Here is a 13,897-nt window from a genome sequence, read left to right on the forward strand (position 1 = left end):
TACTTACTGAAAATTGAACTTTTTATATAATCATGAAGATTTTCTGTATAGGAATGCCTTCCAAATACAGGCAACAATGATATTGATTTATTGTGTGGCATATATCAATGATATGAGATCATTTCTATTACAGATCATCCAGATTTCCAGGACCTTGTTTTATTAAAGTTGAGAGTGAACATAAGTCTTTAAGTACTTAATTTTGATTGGCTGATACGCGCCTTAAATTTGGTTTTCTGACTTTATGTTCAATCGCATCTTTTTAGGCAACAGAACCCTATACCGTATGGGCTTTGTTTCAAAACACCTCTGCGTCGCGCACTTGGAAGATGAGTTTACTGTTGCAATGACATGCACTGATCTGGTAGTGCTAAGAGAGACGATTTACATTTACTGGACCTAATATTCACAATTGTGTTTCAAATCGTGAAAAATTTTGTAGGCGTGCAAAATTTGTGTATGAATACCTCATAATGCATACAACAGGTGACTTATTGTTTATCTATACCTTCACACCCACTTGAATCACCACAATCTCAGTCGTTGTTTTCCCAATGTCCCTACTCTTGTAGTAGGTAATATACTGTACACGCTGTATATGTTATTGATATTGTTGCATCATGTGGCCTTTCTGTGTTGTATTTAGTAACATTTATCTTATTTGTTTTTTTTTCTTTGTTTTAATCGGTTCCCCCAGTCCTATTATGGTCTAAAAAATATCTGTATTTCATAATACCCCTAATCTCATTTATCACGGGACATGCGGCTGTACAAGCTTGCTCTTACGCAAGCCCCATCATATTTCTCGCATTATGACCACAGCTCAACTCTAATGTATACAGACCTTTGTGTTTATAACGAGACAAACTATTGTACATTCCGGTGAAGTTTCATTTAATGTATGTCTTGTACAATTTTATTGTTGTATAATTGTATATATACATTTTTTTTCTGTGCTATAATGTGTGAGAAATATGAATATATATATAAATTGAAATGTTATTATGAATTACATGACAGAGAATGAGCCTCCAACTAGGGGGTTCCGAGTTAATTTAGATAAATTTCCAAAGTACCGTATTCATAACCTTAAAAAACGCCAATTATTACACTGAAAGTGTGCACCAGATCGTTAAATTTCAATTCTGAAAACTCTATCAAGACTGTGGAAAAGTGAATAGTATTCCTGCCCCTACCCCCCCCCCCCAAAAAAAGTCCGCTATTTCCATACAAACCCTGGTCAAGGGTCCTTGATATCGTATTACGTTAAATTGTCATTATGATGATGTGAACGGAACTTTGTCGTCTACCATAGTAACAATTATGTTTACATGAAAAACAATTGAAGCCACTGACGTAGATGCGTTTTGAACACCATGCTGGTTGGCAAAGAGCTTTAGATAAAAGTCATGATGTTTATATCGTATTATGAACTGTAAAGGTGAAGTAAACAGCACACATTTACTCGCTGTATCACTCACGTCTTTGATGTAGTCTCATATACAAATAAGAGTCGCTACATTTGTAGTTTTGCAGAAAATCGTTCATGTTAATAATTCAATTTATCGTCATTCTAATCATTCGACCACGTATTGTAAACATGCAAGTGTAGGCCAGTGCTAAACATAACATGATATAATTATTCCATGCACTGAGCACGCTGAGTGGGAATTGCCGAATTATACATTTTAATCATGACAATATCACGTTTCATATCATTTGGGATTTGGCTTCTGTACATAAGTTTATTTTCTAACCTTGTCACAACTAATTTCAACCTATTGTGTGTATGTTGAATAAGACCTGTGTTTAACCTGTGATAACATGCATGCATATAATGCAATACAAATGTGTCAGCAAACAGATTCATCTATTATCTATTCAGATAATGTGCGATATGTTGTTATATATTTCTATAATCGATTTCAATTTCAGTTTCAATATTCGTTCTTATCATTCACCTAACAATGTAAGGATTTGCTTGTATAGATTATGTAGGCCTATCTATTTTGCAGAATATAATTATGTTGTACCTTTGATATTATGTTGTACCTTTGATATTATGTTGTATTAATACCAAGATTATAATCTACATATCGCTATACACTGACAAGCGTTGGTCGTATATGTAAGATAATTTACTTAATATACCGGATCTGTTGTGCTTCAAATTGTCAAAATGTTATCAGCGTATAGAATATGTGTGAATGTCTCACCAATGACAGCAACAACTGACTTTATTACGTAACATTTGTATTGAGATACATGAGATGATAATTCAGTAATGTAATATATCATAAATTATAATCATTAGGAAAACCGATTTATATGGATCTTTGTGGCACATTTCACGCATGGATGGCTAAAAGATTTGGGTTCAGATCAAATGTTGTATTTACGTACTGCCCAATAATTTTCAGGAAGCGTGTCAACGTTATTTCCTCATCGTATCATCACAGATTTTTCCCCCCTTAAGATTGCATTACCTACTAATATTGTATACCCGTATATTTTATGTGTCTTTAGTATTTGATATGATTACAACAGACCAAAACTTTATAGAGTAGACTCCCGTTATAACGAAGTCCTTGGAACAGGCAGTTTTCTTTTGGTATACACTTTGTATCAAAATTTTGTTATAACCGAACAAATAAAGAATAAAAATACATAGAGTGGATAATGCAGCGGCCTGAATTCTTACTTCGTTGTAACCGGAATTTCGTTATAACCGTGTTCGTTATAACGGGAGTGCACTGTATCTAATTGTTACAAGGACAGTGAACTCCTTCACAGATGTGTGAAGTAATGAGAGACCAGCACTGGGTCCGTTCAAGCACTCCTGTGGAGCAAGGTGCTCAATCAATAACAATTGTGTGAATGATTCAGCGTTACTCTGTTTAAATACTGAATATGATTATGTCCATTCTCACCTTTTCCTCAGATCTGCTATTCAAAGCGAGTGGCACAGCTGGTTTGACGCACTTTTCCCACATATCGCATTACACTTTGTTGATGTAAATTGATGATAAGATATATAGTTGCGTCAACGTTTTCTTGATTTGTGGTCATTTGTTATGCCTATATACCGATGAACTGAATTCTCTTCTTGCGAACCTGTCACAAGCAATGTGCAGGCCCTATTTTCAATTAAGATTTGACCCAGAATGTGTCTACTGATATTTTGTGTATCGTTCATACATAATGTATTTTCAGTTCGACAATTGAATGGACTACTTGGTTGACGAAGGGAATTTTCTTTCATGTACATGTATAAGAATAAAGACTAGCGGATAAAAATGGGAGAATTTTGAGATTGATACTTAGTTCAGAAGTTCGTCATCTTGTTAAACTGATCGACGCACCGTAATAATCTTCGTGAGGTCAGTACATCCGACATGAACAATGTGTATATAGTTGCAATTTGAATTTGGCATAGATTGCGCCATTGCTTAGAAAGGCGTATTTAAATCTTGACATTACTCATCACCTTTTATACACTTGCATGCACTTGCATGCACTGGCACGTGCTGGTCATATATAGTACAAGACAGTATGGAAAACGATTCACATTATCGGGAACTGTTCACGAGTGTGCTTTAAAGTTTAAGAAATATTACAAGCAATAATATCTGACGGAAAGATTGTGTTTCCGCCCAATATGTGAAAAAGAAAAGAGTGGAATATCTGAATATATACGGACATATCATTCATTCAAATGAATGAAATCTTCTCTGGCGATCGGGCGAAGGCTTGGTAGTCTAGTGGATCTAGTAATCAGGAGGTCGTGGGTTCGAATCCCATCCGAGTGTGTATGACCCACGGATTGTTTATCATGGTTACTACTCAAACACTCAGCGATTGGTGTCCTTTTACGTCGATGAAAGGCAATTGTCATACAGTTGCAACATTTTTGTTGCCGTGATAAAGTAATATTTTGCACTCTTTCTTCCGATTGTAAAATAAATGAAACACAGAAATAAAGAGATAGTCTTTTACACCAATCGTAAGTAGGAAGTCAAAATCATGTGTTTTATCTGAGAGTTATCATTCATTTCCAGAATATCAAATTTTGATAAAGAAAAAATTAATTAAAAGTATATTGATTGGATGTACCTGTTACTACGCATTTTGAAGTTTGTATGATGCATTATGTGTAGAGTATCTTTAATTGCTAAAATATCTACAAGTCTTTGACTTACTGGGCGTCATCAGAGGTCATTTAATCAATTCAGGCAATCATGCATATTGAGCATGTATGCATATACACTGGTGTTGTAACTGTATGATATATAGTAATATAGTGTTGTTGGGGGGTTTTCCCCAAAAAATTTCAAGTTTTGCATTGTACAGTATATCACATCTAGCATATTTCAAAAATGGCAAACAGTTCAATTTGACCACTTATCTTTACAGCCAATGCTAGGGATGGATTTGATTTGACCTAAACTGAATCCTATTTGTGTCATAGGAAATGATTCAGTCATTGTTAATTCCATTCTTTCAACTAACATGCAACTACTACCTGATCATTAAACACGTCACAACTTTCTTTGCAGGTATATCTATTCTCCATTGTGTTCTTGTTCATTGTTCATATACGTGCACTGTAAATTTACATATTGTATACATGTTTAAATATATGTATATGTATATATATATATATATATATATATATATATATATATACAGTGCACTCCCGTTATAATGAACACGGTTATAACGAAATTCCGGTTACAACGAAATGAAATTTAGGGCCGCAACATTATCAACTCTATGTATTTTTATTGTTTCTTCATTCGGTTATAACGAAATTTCGTTATAACGAAAGAAAACTGCCGGTCCCGAGGACTTCGTTATGACGGGAGTCCACTGTATATATATATATATATATATACATGTACATATATATACACACATGTATATATATATATATATATATATATATATATATATATATATATATGTGTGTGTGTATACACATATATACACACACACACACACACCTGCGTGTGTGTCAATTGTTTGTGTGTGTTTTTGTGTTTGTAGATGCATTCAAACAGGAAGGCAACATAAAAGCCTGGACACTTATCTTGTAGAAACAAATCTCAGTGAGGTGACACCTGTGAAATCAAAGGGTGGTCCACAGTGTAACTTGAGACCAAGGTATTCATTACACACAAGATTATATGATTGGTTAGATAAGGACGAAAAACACAATTCAGTCCTCAACTGAAGAGGATTATTCTTGAATCCATTTGGGAAGGTGTTGAAGAAATTCCCTTGTCCATTCACGGATTTAAATCAAATTGAACATGATGTCAAAGGCTCCAACATTGGAATTCTAAATCAGTAAAGATTTTTCTGAAAAGAAATAGTTAAATTTTACAAGCACTACTGATAATTTAATCAGAATTGGATATAAAGCATTCAGAGGAAGTTATGAAATTTAAAAGAATCACCAATTTTTGCAAAACAGTTCTCATACAGTTGATATGAATATGCATGCGAGCTGATATCATTACTCATTATTTTCCTTTATGTACCTGAAAATTGACAAAATTCAATTCTTTTATTCAAATGTTGCCCTTTCTTTTCAGACTAACTTTTGACTTGTACAGAATTCCCCTTTAAACAAGCCAACAAAAAGACCTTTGATCTAAAAATCAGATGCAATACAAGTAGAGGGTAAGCCTAATCGCATCAGTCGTGTGTTCCCTTTATGAAAATAGACCTTGCTGATGCAGCCATTATATCAGTTCCCTTGTAGGAGCAGCTAACATCAAATTACACTTGACGCATGAAACACTGGACATGTTTGGACAGAAACACAAGTGGCAAACCAAATGACATTTTGAGTTTTCAGCTTTATTCCTTTTGCTTGCTCTGAAATATTCATACAATACCCCATGGTACAATAGTTGCCATAACCTGGTTTCACAAGATGTAAAGAACCAAATACAGCTGTAGGTGTTCTTCAATGTTAAAGTTGATGCAAAAACTGTTGCTAGCCTTGACAAACATGAATGCCAATAGTAACAACAAAAAATAAACCATATTACATGTAGTTGAATCAGAAGGATGTCTAATATTTTGTGGAGACAACCTCAGGAACTGAATACAATGTTACCTTGCTGTGCAGGATTGATTTCTCTTCTCTTTGCTACACATATTTTTTTTTATCTGAATTTTTTTAAAAGTGAACTTTGTTGTGATTGAGCTGTCTATCTGCTAATACAGTGGACTCCCGTTATAACGAAGTCCTCGGGACCGGCAATTTTCTTTCGTTATATCGAAATTTTGTTACAACCAAATGAATAAACAAACAACAAAAAAATACATAGAGTGTATAATGATTTGGCCCTAAATTTTACTTCTTTGTAACTGGAATTTCGATATATAACCATGTTCGTTATAACAGGAGTACACTGTACTGGTCAAATGACATGACACTAAAAAAAAAGAAAAAAAGAAAAAAAAAAGGAATGCTACAAAATTATAGAGATTTATGAGACTTGCTTTCCTTGGCATAATTCTTTCATACTGTCAGCGAACTATTTACAGCAAAAAGTATGAAAACACACTTTCGGACTCATTTGCTAAAGAGGTTTGCTGTAATTATAAATGACAACAATTGCAGTCACCATAGCACAACTGATCAGCTGTGAATGTGCAGTTGCTGCAATTATTATAACATATGATAACTGCAAACATCTTTAATGAAATGAGCCCCTGGGCTAGAGAGGGTTTTTTGGGGTTCCCTTTCCCCTCCAAGAAAGGACAATGTATGCAGTAACAAGTCTGACAGGCACTCCAGGTCTTTTCCATTGGTAGTCACGCCCACTTGAAGTTGGTGACAGCACCCAACCAGACCACTGTCGACGCCCACCCAGACTTGTCAACGCCCACCCAGACCTGTCCACACCCATCTCGGCTTGCACAGCTCACCTTGGCGGCTTGTAGCGCTCCCAGTGTCTGTGGTTCAAGTGGCTGAAGTCATCCAGGGTCGCGATGTCCTTCAGGTAGCGAGACAGCTTAAGGAGTTCATGGTCGTGCTCCCGATTCTTGTGTGCTTCCCGGAAAGGTCGTATCTTGAGGAGAGAGGCAGAAAGGCTTTAGAGTCCATTACCAAAAGACTACCAAAAGACTACCACAAGACTACCCACTCGGCATGTCACATAAATGCATAATGTCATGCAACTGTGCTGTGTGGAAACAATACTCACTCAAGAACTGCACAGCATCAAATCATGAAAAAATTACAAATCATTCTAATACTTCCAATGGACATTTCGGTTTATTATCACACAATATCTGAGGCATTTAACTTGGGTCAAAGATCAAACATGCCCAATTCCCAGTTAATAAGAGGTCTGGTTATTTTGGTGTCATCAGATACTGTACATTTTAATGCAATAGGTAGATGTGAAAGACAGAATATTCTGAATTTCAAAATTTGATGGTCAGTACAACAGTCAGGAGCAGCTCCTCACCCTAACAAGTGTTTTTAAAGGTCAAACTATAGAGAAGACAAATGCTCAGAATGAAGCAAACGTCTATCACTTTTCACTATCAATACCTCATGGAACACACAATTGTGAAGATATTGTATTCAAGATAATTCAACATAATTTATGTTACTTTCTGAACTACACAAATACCATAATTTGCATCATATGTGTTTCTAAACACACTTACAGATGAGTCTTTTTGTCATTTACCTTCAGGCCGTTCTGAGGATTCATCAGGAAATTCCTTCGAAGGTCATCAAACATGATGGTGTTCTTTGGAGTGTACTGCTCGTACTTGCCCCAAATCACCCCCAGCGGCTTAGTCTATCAAAAAAAAAATATAAACAAGGATAAAATTCTGGGTAACAAGAACCAAAATGTACCTGAAATTTCCACATTTCCTATGTTGCACGAAGAAACGTCAACATGTACAGTCAACCTTGCCTATGAGTTGAATCTATTTGGACTGAAAAAATAGCTTCAACTTAGAGAAAATTTGACTCATGAGGAATTGAAATCAAAAGAATATAAAGAGAAGAGGACTTGAAAAGACTTATGAATTATGAAAACATCAATAACTCAAATTTAGATGGTATGTCACTTGCTTCCTTTTGCCAAAGTAGGGCAGTATACTCTCTTCATACCTTGAACTACAGTACAAGATAAACTTGACAAAGACAAAGTTGTAACTAGATATGTCACACAACAGCATGGGCCAAACTTGGCAAAATTCCAGCATACTATGGCTTACACACATAGCTTGGAATAAGGTAACACATGTTTCTGATTTAACAAGCTCCTTAAGTTTGCTGCAACCAATTGGTATTTGTTTTTAATTCTGTGAAATCACAGAGATAAAATATTACTACATGTATTACAAGCAAAAATATTTACACGCTTTTATTCTTGCACTAGTTTCATGGCACGTGAAATGCATGAAAAGTTCCACTGTTACCTGTATTCAGTATATCTAGCATTATGTAATAAATATGGTAAAAATCATATATGTAGGCCCCATTTTATCAAAAGATATAATCAATAACAAATTTCCTTAACACACAGGCTGCCACAGATTTATCACAGAAATCAACTATACAATCAATTATAACTCTTTATAGAACAGGGCCCTGAACTTATTTGTAATTGGTTACATCCAGCTGCCACTCCAGAGCACTCCCGTTATAACGAAAATGGTTATAACAAAATTCTGGTTACAACGAAATAAGAATTTAGGCTGCAACATTATCCTCTCTTTGTTTTCTATTGTTTGTTTTTTTGGTTATAACAAAATTTCAATATAACAAAAGAAAACTGCTGGTCCTGAGGACTTTGTTATAATGGGAGTCCACTGTATACTCAGGAATGCCACACATTTACACTTCAAAATCAGGGAGGTCCCAAATAGCAATGATGAAAATTCTTGTATGTTACATGTACATGCATTTCAATAGGCTAGTATCATCCTAAATCATGGAGGGTTTCATATTCTCCTGCCAGGACCTGAAGAGAAATCTACATTTTCAGTGAGCCTCATTCAGAATCAGGATGACTCTACGATAATCAGCTCTGCATACCTCAATCACACCATACTTCTGTGTGTGTACAGTGATGCAGGCGCGGCTGTCCACCATGAAGGCAATCTTGTAGTTTGGATTACTGCTGACTCCTAACTCCCTCATCTTCACCTCAATCCACTTCATGTTTGTAGCAGCTGCAAGCAAAAGGAAAAAAAAATCTATTTGTCATCTAGTTAATATCAGAGCGTCATCTCAGTTCTATTAGAGGCCTGGCAACATTGTACATTTAAATACCAGCAGAAATACAGAGAGCGCACAAAAACCTAAATATTTGTGCTGGAACTTTGCAGTCTCATGACAAGGTATTGTGTAACATCTGTAAAAAATTAGATCACAAGAGCAATACTGATGCAATGACAGTCACTTTGGGCATTGAAACAAAAATATGGAGAAACAGTAAAACTCTATTCTTTTTTTGCACATGATTGCAACTTTTGCCCACAAATGATACCAGGGTTATAAACAACTAGATGTTTGAGAGTTATGAACAATAAAGCTGTTTGCTGGCTTCTTTACCTACAAGATTCTAAAATTCCCATTAAGGCATTTCACTTGGTCCATTACAATGTAGGTTTTTGAAAGTTGTGCATAAAACAGCCTCCATACTCCCACCACTGTAAAGTTCCTTGTTGAGAAAACTTCCCTGCAATTACAGGACATGCTGCTGATTTCATATTTCCTTGAGATCTGTCAATATGTAGGCATCATGCCACAATGTACTCTTGTGATGCAGGAAGTATACTCATTTACGCACATACAGGATAAGTCATTTTTGCAGTATCTCCATGTGCAAAATATCTGAGCATGATGCAGAGGACATGAAGTCAAAGATAAACATGGTTATACTACGGAGTCTCCAAGATTTTATGTTGCATGGTTTTATTGATATTCAAACAGTAAATATCATAACTCGTTTAACTATCATGTATTGTGTGTGTAAATATCACCTCTTAGGATACATGCCCATTGAACAACAACAACAACAACAAAAAATGATGATGATGACTGCAGTATTAACAGAGACCCATCAATTTGACAATGGTTACTTTGCACTCTATAGGAAATGTGGGAGCAAAAAACCTGTTCATCAACCAGACTCACACCAGATAGCAATGTCGTAGTCTTCGTAAGCTGCTGTCAAGAATTCATGAAGGTGTGGCCGCATCAGCTCCCGAGCATTCTCTGCCACAGAACGATGATCTTCAAAAGAGGAGATGAGCAAATGGAAGATTAAATTTTTACAAGCTCATCTGGTTATAGGTAAAGGTTGCACAGAGGATGGAAGAAAAATTAGCATTGTATATAACAATGTATAGAATTTGGTCAGTCGGTCGTTTCAAATGAGTTCAACAAAAGTGTCAAAAACTTATGATAAGTTGTTTTCAATGTGATTTACAGTTGCTGCACATACCAAAGAAGGTGTAATCAACATCAAGAACAAGAAGTTTCTTTCCGGGCCTGGATTCATTGACGACTTTGATCTCGTACTCTCTCACACGTCGCTCCACTTTCTGCAAGTACTCCTCTCTGTTAACAGAGACAAGAATATCAAATCAGTTGAGTGCTACAAGGGCATTCAGTCTGTCTACTTTCTACAGTGCTAGTGCCCTTCTGGCTCTTAATTTATTTAAAACAATTAAACATCATTAACCAAGACTGATGTCCATGATGATCAGGGGGATATTCCATGCTAGGGCCGCAGAATGTTTTTAAGGTGGAGGGGATTTAGGTGGGCTGCAAGTCAATGATTACCATTGCCCTTTCGCTTAATAGACGGGAAGAATCTAAGGACAAAATCTTCAGTAAGTATCTTGTTTGAGCACTGTGATTTTTGCCAGATTTTTTTTTTCTACTCCCCCACAACCCCCCCCCCCCAAAGCTCAGAATATCATAGAATAAGCCCAAAATGAATTAAAGATTACCATGAAGTCACATGTAACATCTTACTAACATGATAAATGCTGTATGGTTATGTGACAGACTACTGATGATCAAAGTTGTACAATTTGTATCATCAAAACTACCGGTATTACAAAGTATATTTTTGAGATGAAGATAGAATGGACACACACACACACAAAACCCCAAACAAACAACCAAACAAACAAATTAGGGGACAGAAACAGGGCCAGAAACAGGAAGATGGAACATACATGGAAAGAGATAGGAAAGCTCAAGATAATCAAAATTGGTCAATACCACTTGGATGGACCATGAACTCTTTTAAATATGCCAGATTTTGTCAATAAGCATCACATATCCTATTAAAAAGTCCTATCCATTCACAATTTTGTAGGGTTATTATACAACATATACAGACAAATTTTTTACTACATCAAGTGGAGCAATAGTAAAAGACAGAGAACTTAATCAAAATTAGATAAATGATAGAAATGTTGTGATCTTTACAATGTTAGGAAATGGTTGACATTCTTTTGAGTACACCATATTCAAACCTGTTCTCTGTGGCAACTTCTTCATCTTCGATATCAAAGTCGTCAACAACCTCGCCAATGTCAGCTGGCTTTTCATTGGCTGCCAGGATCGTTTCTTCCCTTGTGCCCATCATCATGATCTTGGTGTTGGGTTTGATGTTCAGAGCACATAGCTGGACATCATCTCCAGGAGGCTTCCCTACAAGAAATAAAATAAACACATACACAATAACACACAGTATAGCAATTTAAATATTGCAGATTACTGTATGCACAGTACAAGAAACATTACCACCTGCCTAAAGATGTTTCCTGACTAGTTGTGGATCTGATACATCGTATTGCAGTACCCTGATTTCCAGCAAAACACTAACAAACACGTGTCTTACACATGGAGAAGCTGCATATCACTGTATGTATGTACCATATTGTATGAAACCTGCTGTGTGTATCTATTTTGTGTGTGTGTGTGTATCATGTGTCTATGATGACAAAATAAAAATTGAGATTAAAGAAATTTGATATATTTAACATACATTGCTGATTATATAAATTTATGTAAATTTTTTGTATTATTCTAATATTAAAAAATACTGCAGAAAAGCTTAAGTGATCAAATACCGGGGGTTTTGCCCTACACAACCACATACTGACATACATGTGCAATGTGTGGCTCAAATTTGATATATTTAACATACATTGTACATTGCTGATGATATAAATTTATGTAAATCTTATGTATTATTCTAATATTAAAAAATACTGCAGAAAAGCTTAAGTGATCAAATACCGGGGGTTTTACCCTAAACAACCACATAGTGACATGCATGTGCAATGTGTGGCTCAATGGTAAAATCTAGTAAAGACACATGATGGTCAAATATGGTGCATTTATTGTGTCATATTTGTGGTTGTATAATTTACTCTGCATTTTGTATTATGTGTATATTCCTTCTAGAGTCTATACATACAAAAAAAAAAAAAAAATGCAGACAACTGTTTTACTGGTACCGTTGTCCGAGATCAGTGCAGTGATATTTTACACCTCTACTAACAAGTTACTACCCAACTATCTACCGATTTATGATACGCCGCAAGCAGCTCGCTACGCGGCCGGCAACCCGCATGCTGCATGCTGCTGCGGCTGAGCTGCCGGTGGGTAAATGCAGCATGCAGCTGCTGCATGCTGCAGCTGCTAGCTGGCTAGCTGCGCTGCGCTACCGTTCTAGCTTTATAGCTGCTGCCATGCCACGACAGTGCACAGTGGCAGTGCACAGCACTGAGAGTTTATTGACGTGATGATGGGCATTGTATCGCATTGTTACCTGGATGATGATGAGCTTAATTCGTAAAAATCCTACCTTTCAGTTTCAGACCAAGTAGCTTCTGTCGGTGGGGCAATACCCCTGTCTTTTCATGAATAGCATCCTTCAAATCCTTCACGGTATCATTTCCACACACTTCGGAAAATTCGTACTCTTGTCCGCTCCACTTGACAACAATCCGCATGGGGGCTTCCATCTTTGATATTTACATCCTCAGCCGCAAAAATGTCTTGAATCTGCAAGTACATTTATATTGCAAAAATATTAAGTCAAAAAAGTATCCAAGTAAAATCATTTAAACATTTTTTTAGTTTTTATAATTTCAAAAATGAGTTTTTAAATCTTAAGCGTGAATATTTGGGACTCTGTATAATAACATACCCAGGTATCCCCTCCCACCTTATGACAGAAACAGCACAGAAAATGTATCATACCATTATATACCCAAGCAGGGAATTCACAAGCGAGTGTATCATCGCTGAGTAACATGACGGATAGATTGTAGGAAGAGCCTGATTGTAATAACTTATCAACCGGAAAATGGCAGCTCAGCAACCGGCTGGTAGCGGAAGGGGCCATGGACAAGGGGAAACAAGCCGAAAAGATTCCGTGAGTTCAACAGGATTCAAGCTTTCTTGTTGTTATGATGTAAATTACAAGGTTTTGACTGTAAATAGACTATGTGGGTTCAGAGTTGAACGGAGCTGGGAGTCGAGTGGGACTGAGTGCAGTGAGTTGGGCATCGTGTAGTCACAGTCGGAGCGAGCCCTCGTCGCTTCCCGCATTCAGCCCGTTTCCTCTCCAAGGCCCAGCCTACTATCGGGGACTATGCTATGTATTTATAGTGCTGGCAGGATATTGGAGATTAGTGTGGGATTCTGCTTTTAGAAATGTCTCACATGATTGATTACTGTAGCTATCTAATGTTAATGTTGGTGTGGTATACAACGTTTAAAATTTATATTTAATGTTTCGTGCATGACCATTGAATATTAAACCAAGACTCACACTAGAATACACTACAAGGTTCAGTAGAATATACACAGAGCAAC

At 36.3% G+C, this 13,897-nt stretch overlaps 1 protein-coding gene across 1 annotated transcript; it reads right to left on the reverse strand.

The window, feature by feature from the left end:
* Nucleotides 1-5,844: 5,844 nt before the first annotated feature.
* On the reverse strand, nucleotides 5,845-13,049 carry LOC140241654 (ubiquitin-like domain-containing CTD phosphatase 1). Its single transcript, XM_072321397.1, has 7 exons — nucleotides 12,882-13,049; nucleotides 11,542-11,719; nucleotides 10,497-10,612; nucleotides 10,187-10,285; nucleotides 9,083-9,219; nucleotides 7,719-7,832; nucleotides 5,845-7,088 (listed from the first exon to the last, which is right to left on the reverse strand). Exons 1-7 carry the CDS (start codon nucleotides 13,039-13,041, stop codon nucleotides 6,942-6,944), a joined length of 951 nt encoding a protein of 316 aa, XP_072177498.1. The 5' UTR covers nucleotides 13,042-13,049; the 3' UTR covers nucleotides 5,845-6,941.
* Nucleotides 13,050-13,897: the final 848 nt, after the last annotated feature.

This window comes from Diadema setosum, chromosome 18 (genome assembly GCF_964275005.1).
Source record: "Diadema setosum chromosome 18, eeDiaSeto1, whole genome shotgun sequence".
NCBI classification, from domain to species: Eukaryota; Metazoa; Echinodermata; class Echinoidea; order Diadematoida; family Diadematidae; genus Diadema; species Diadema setosum.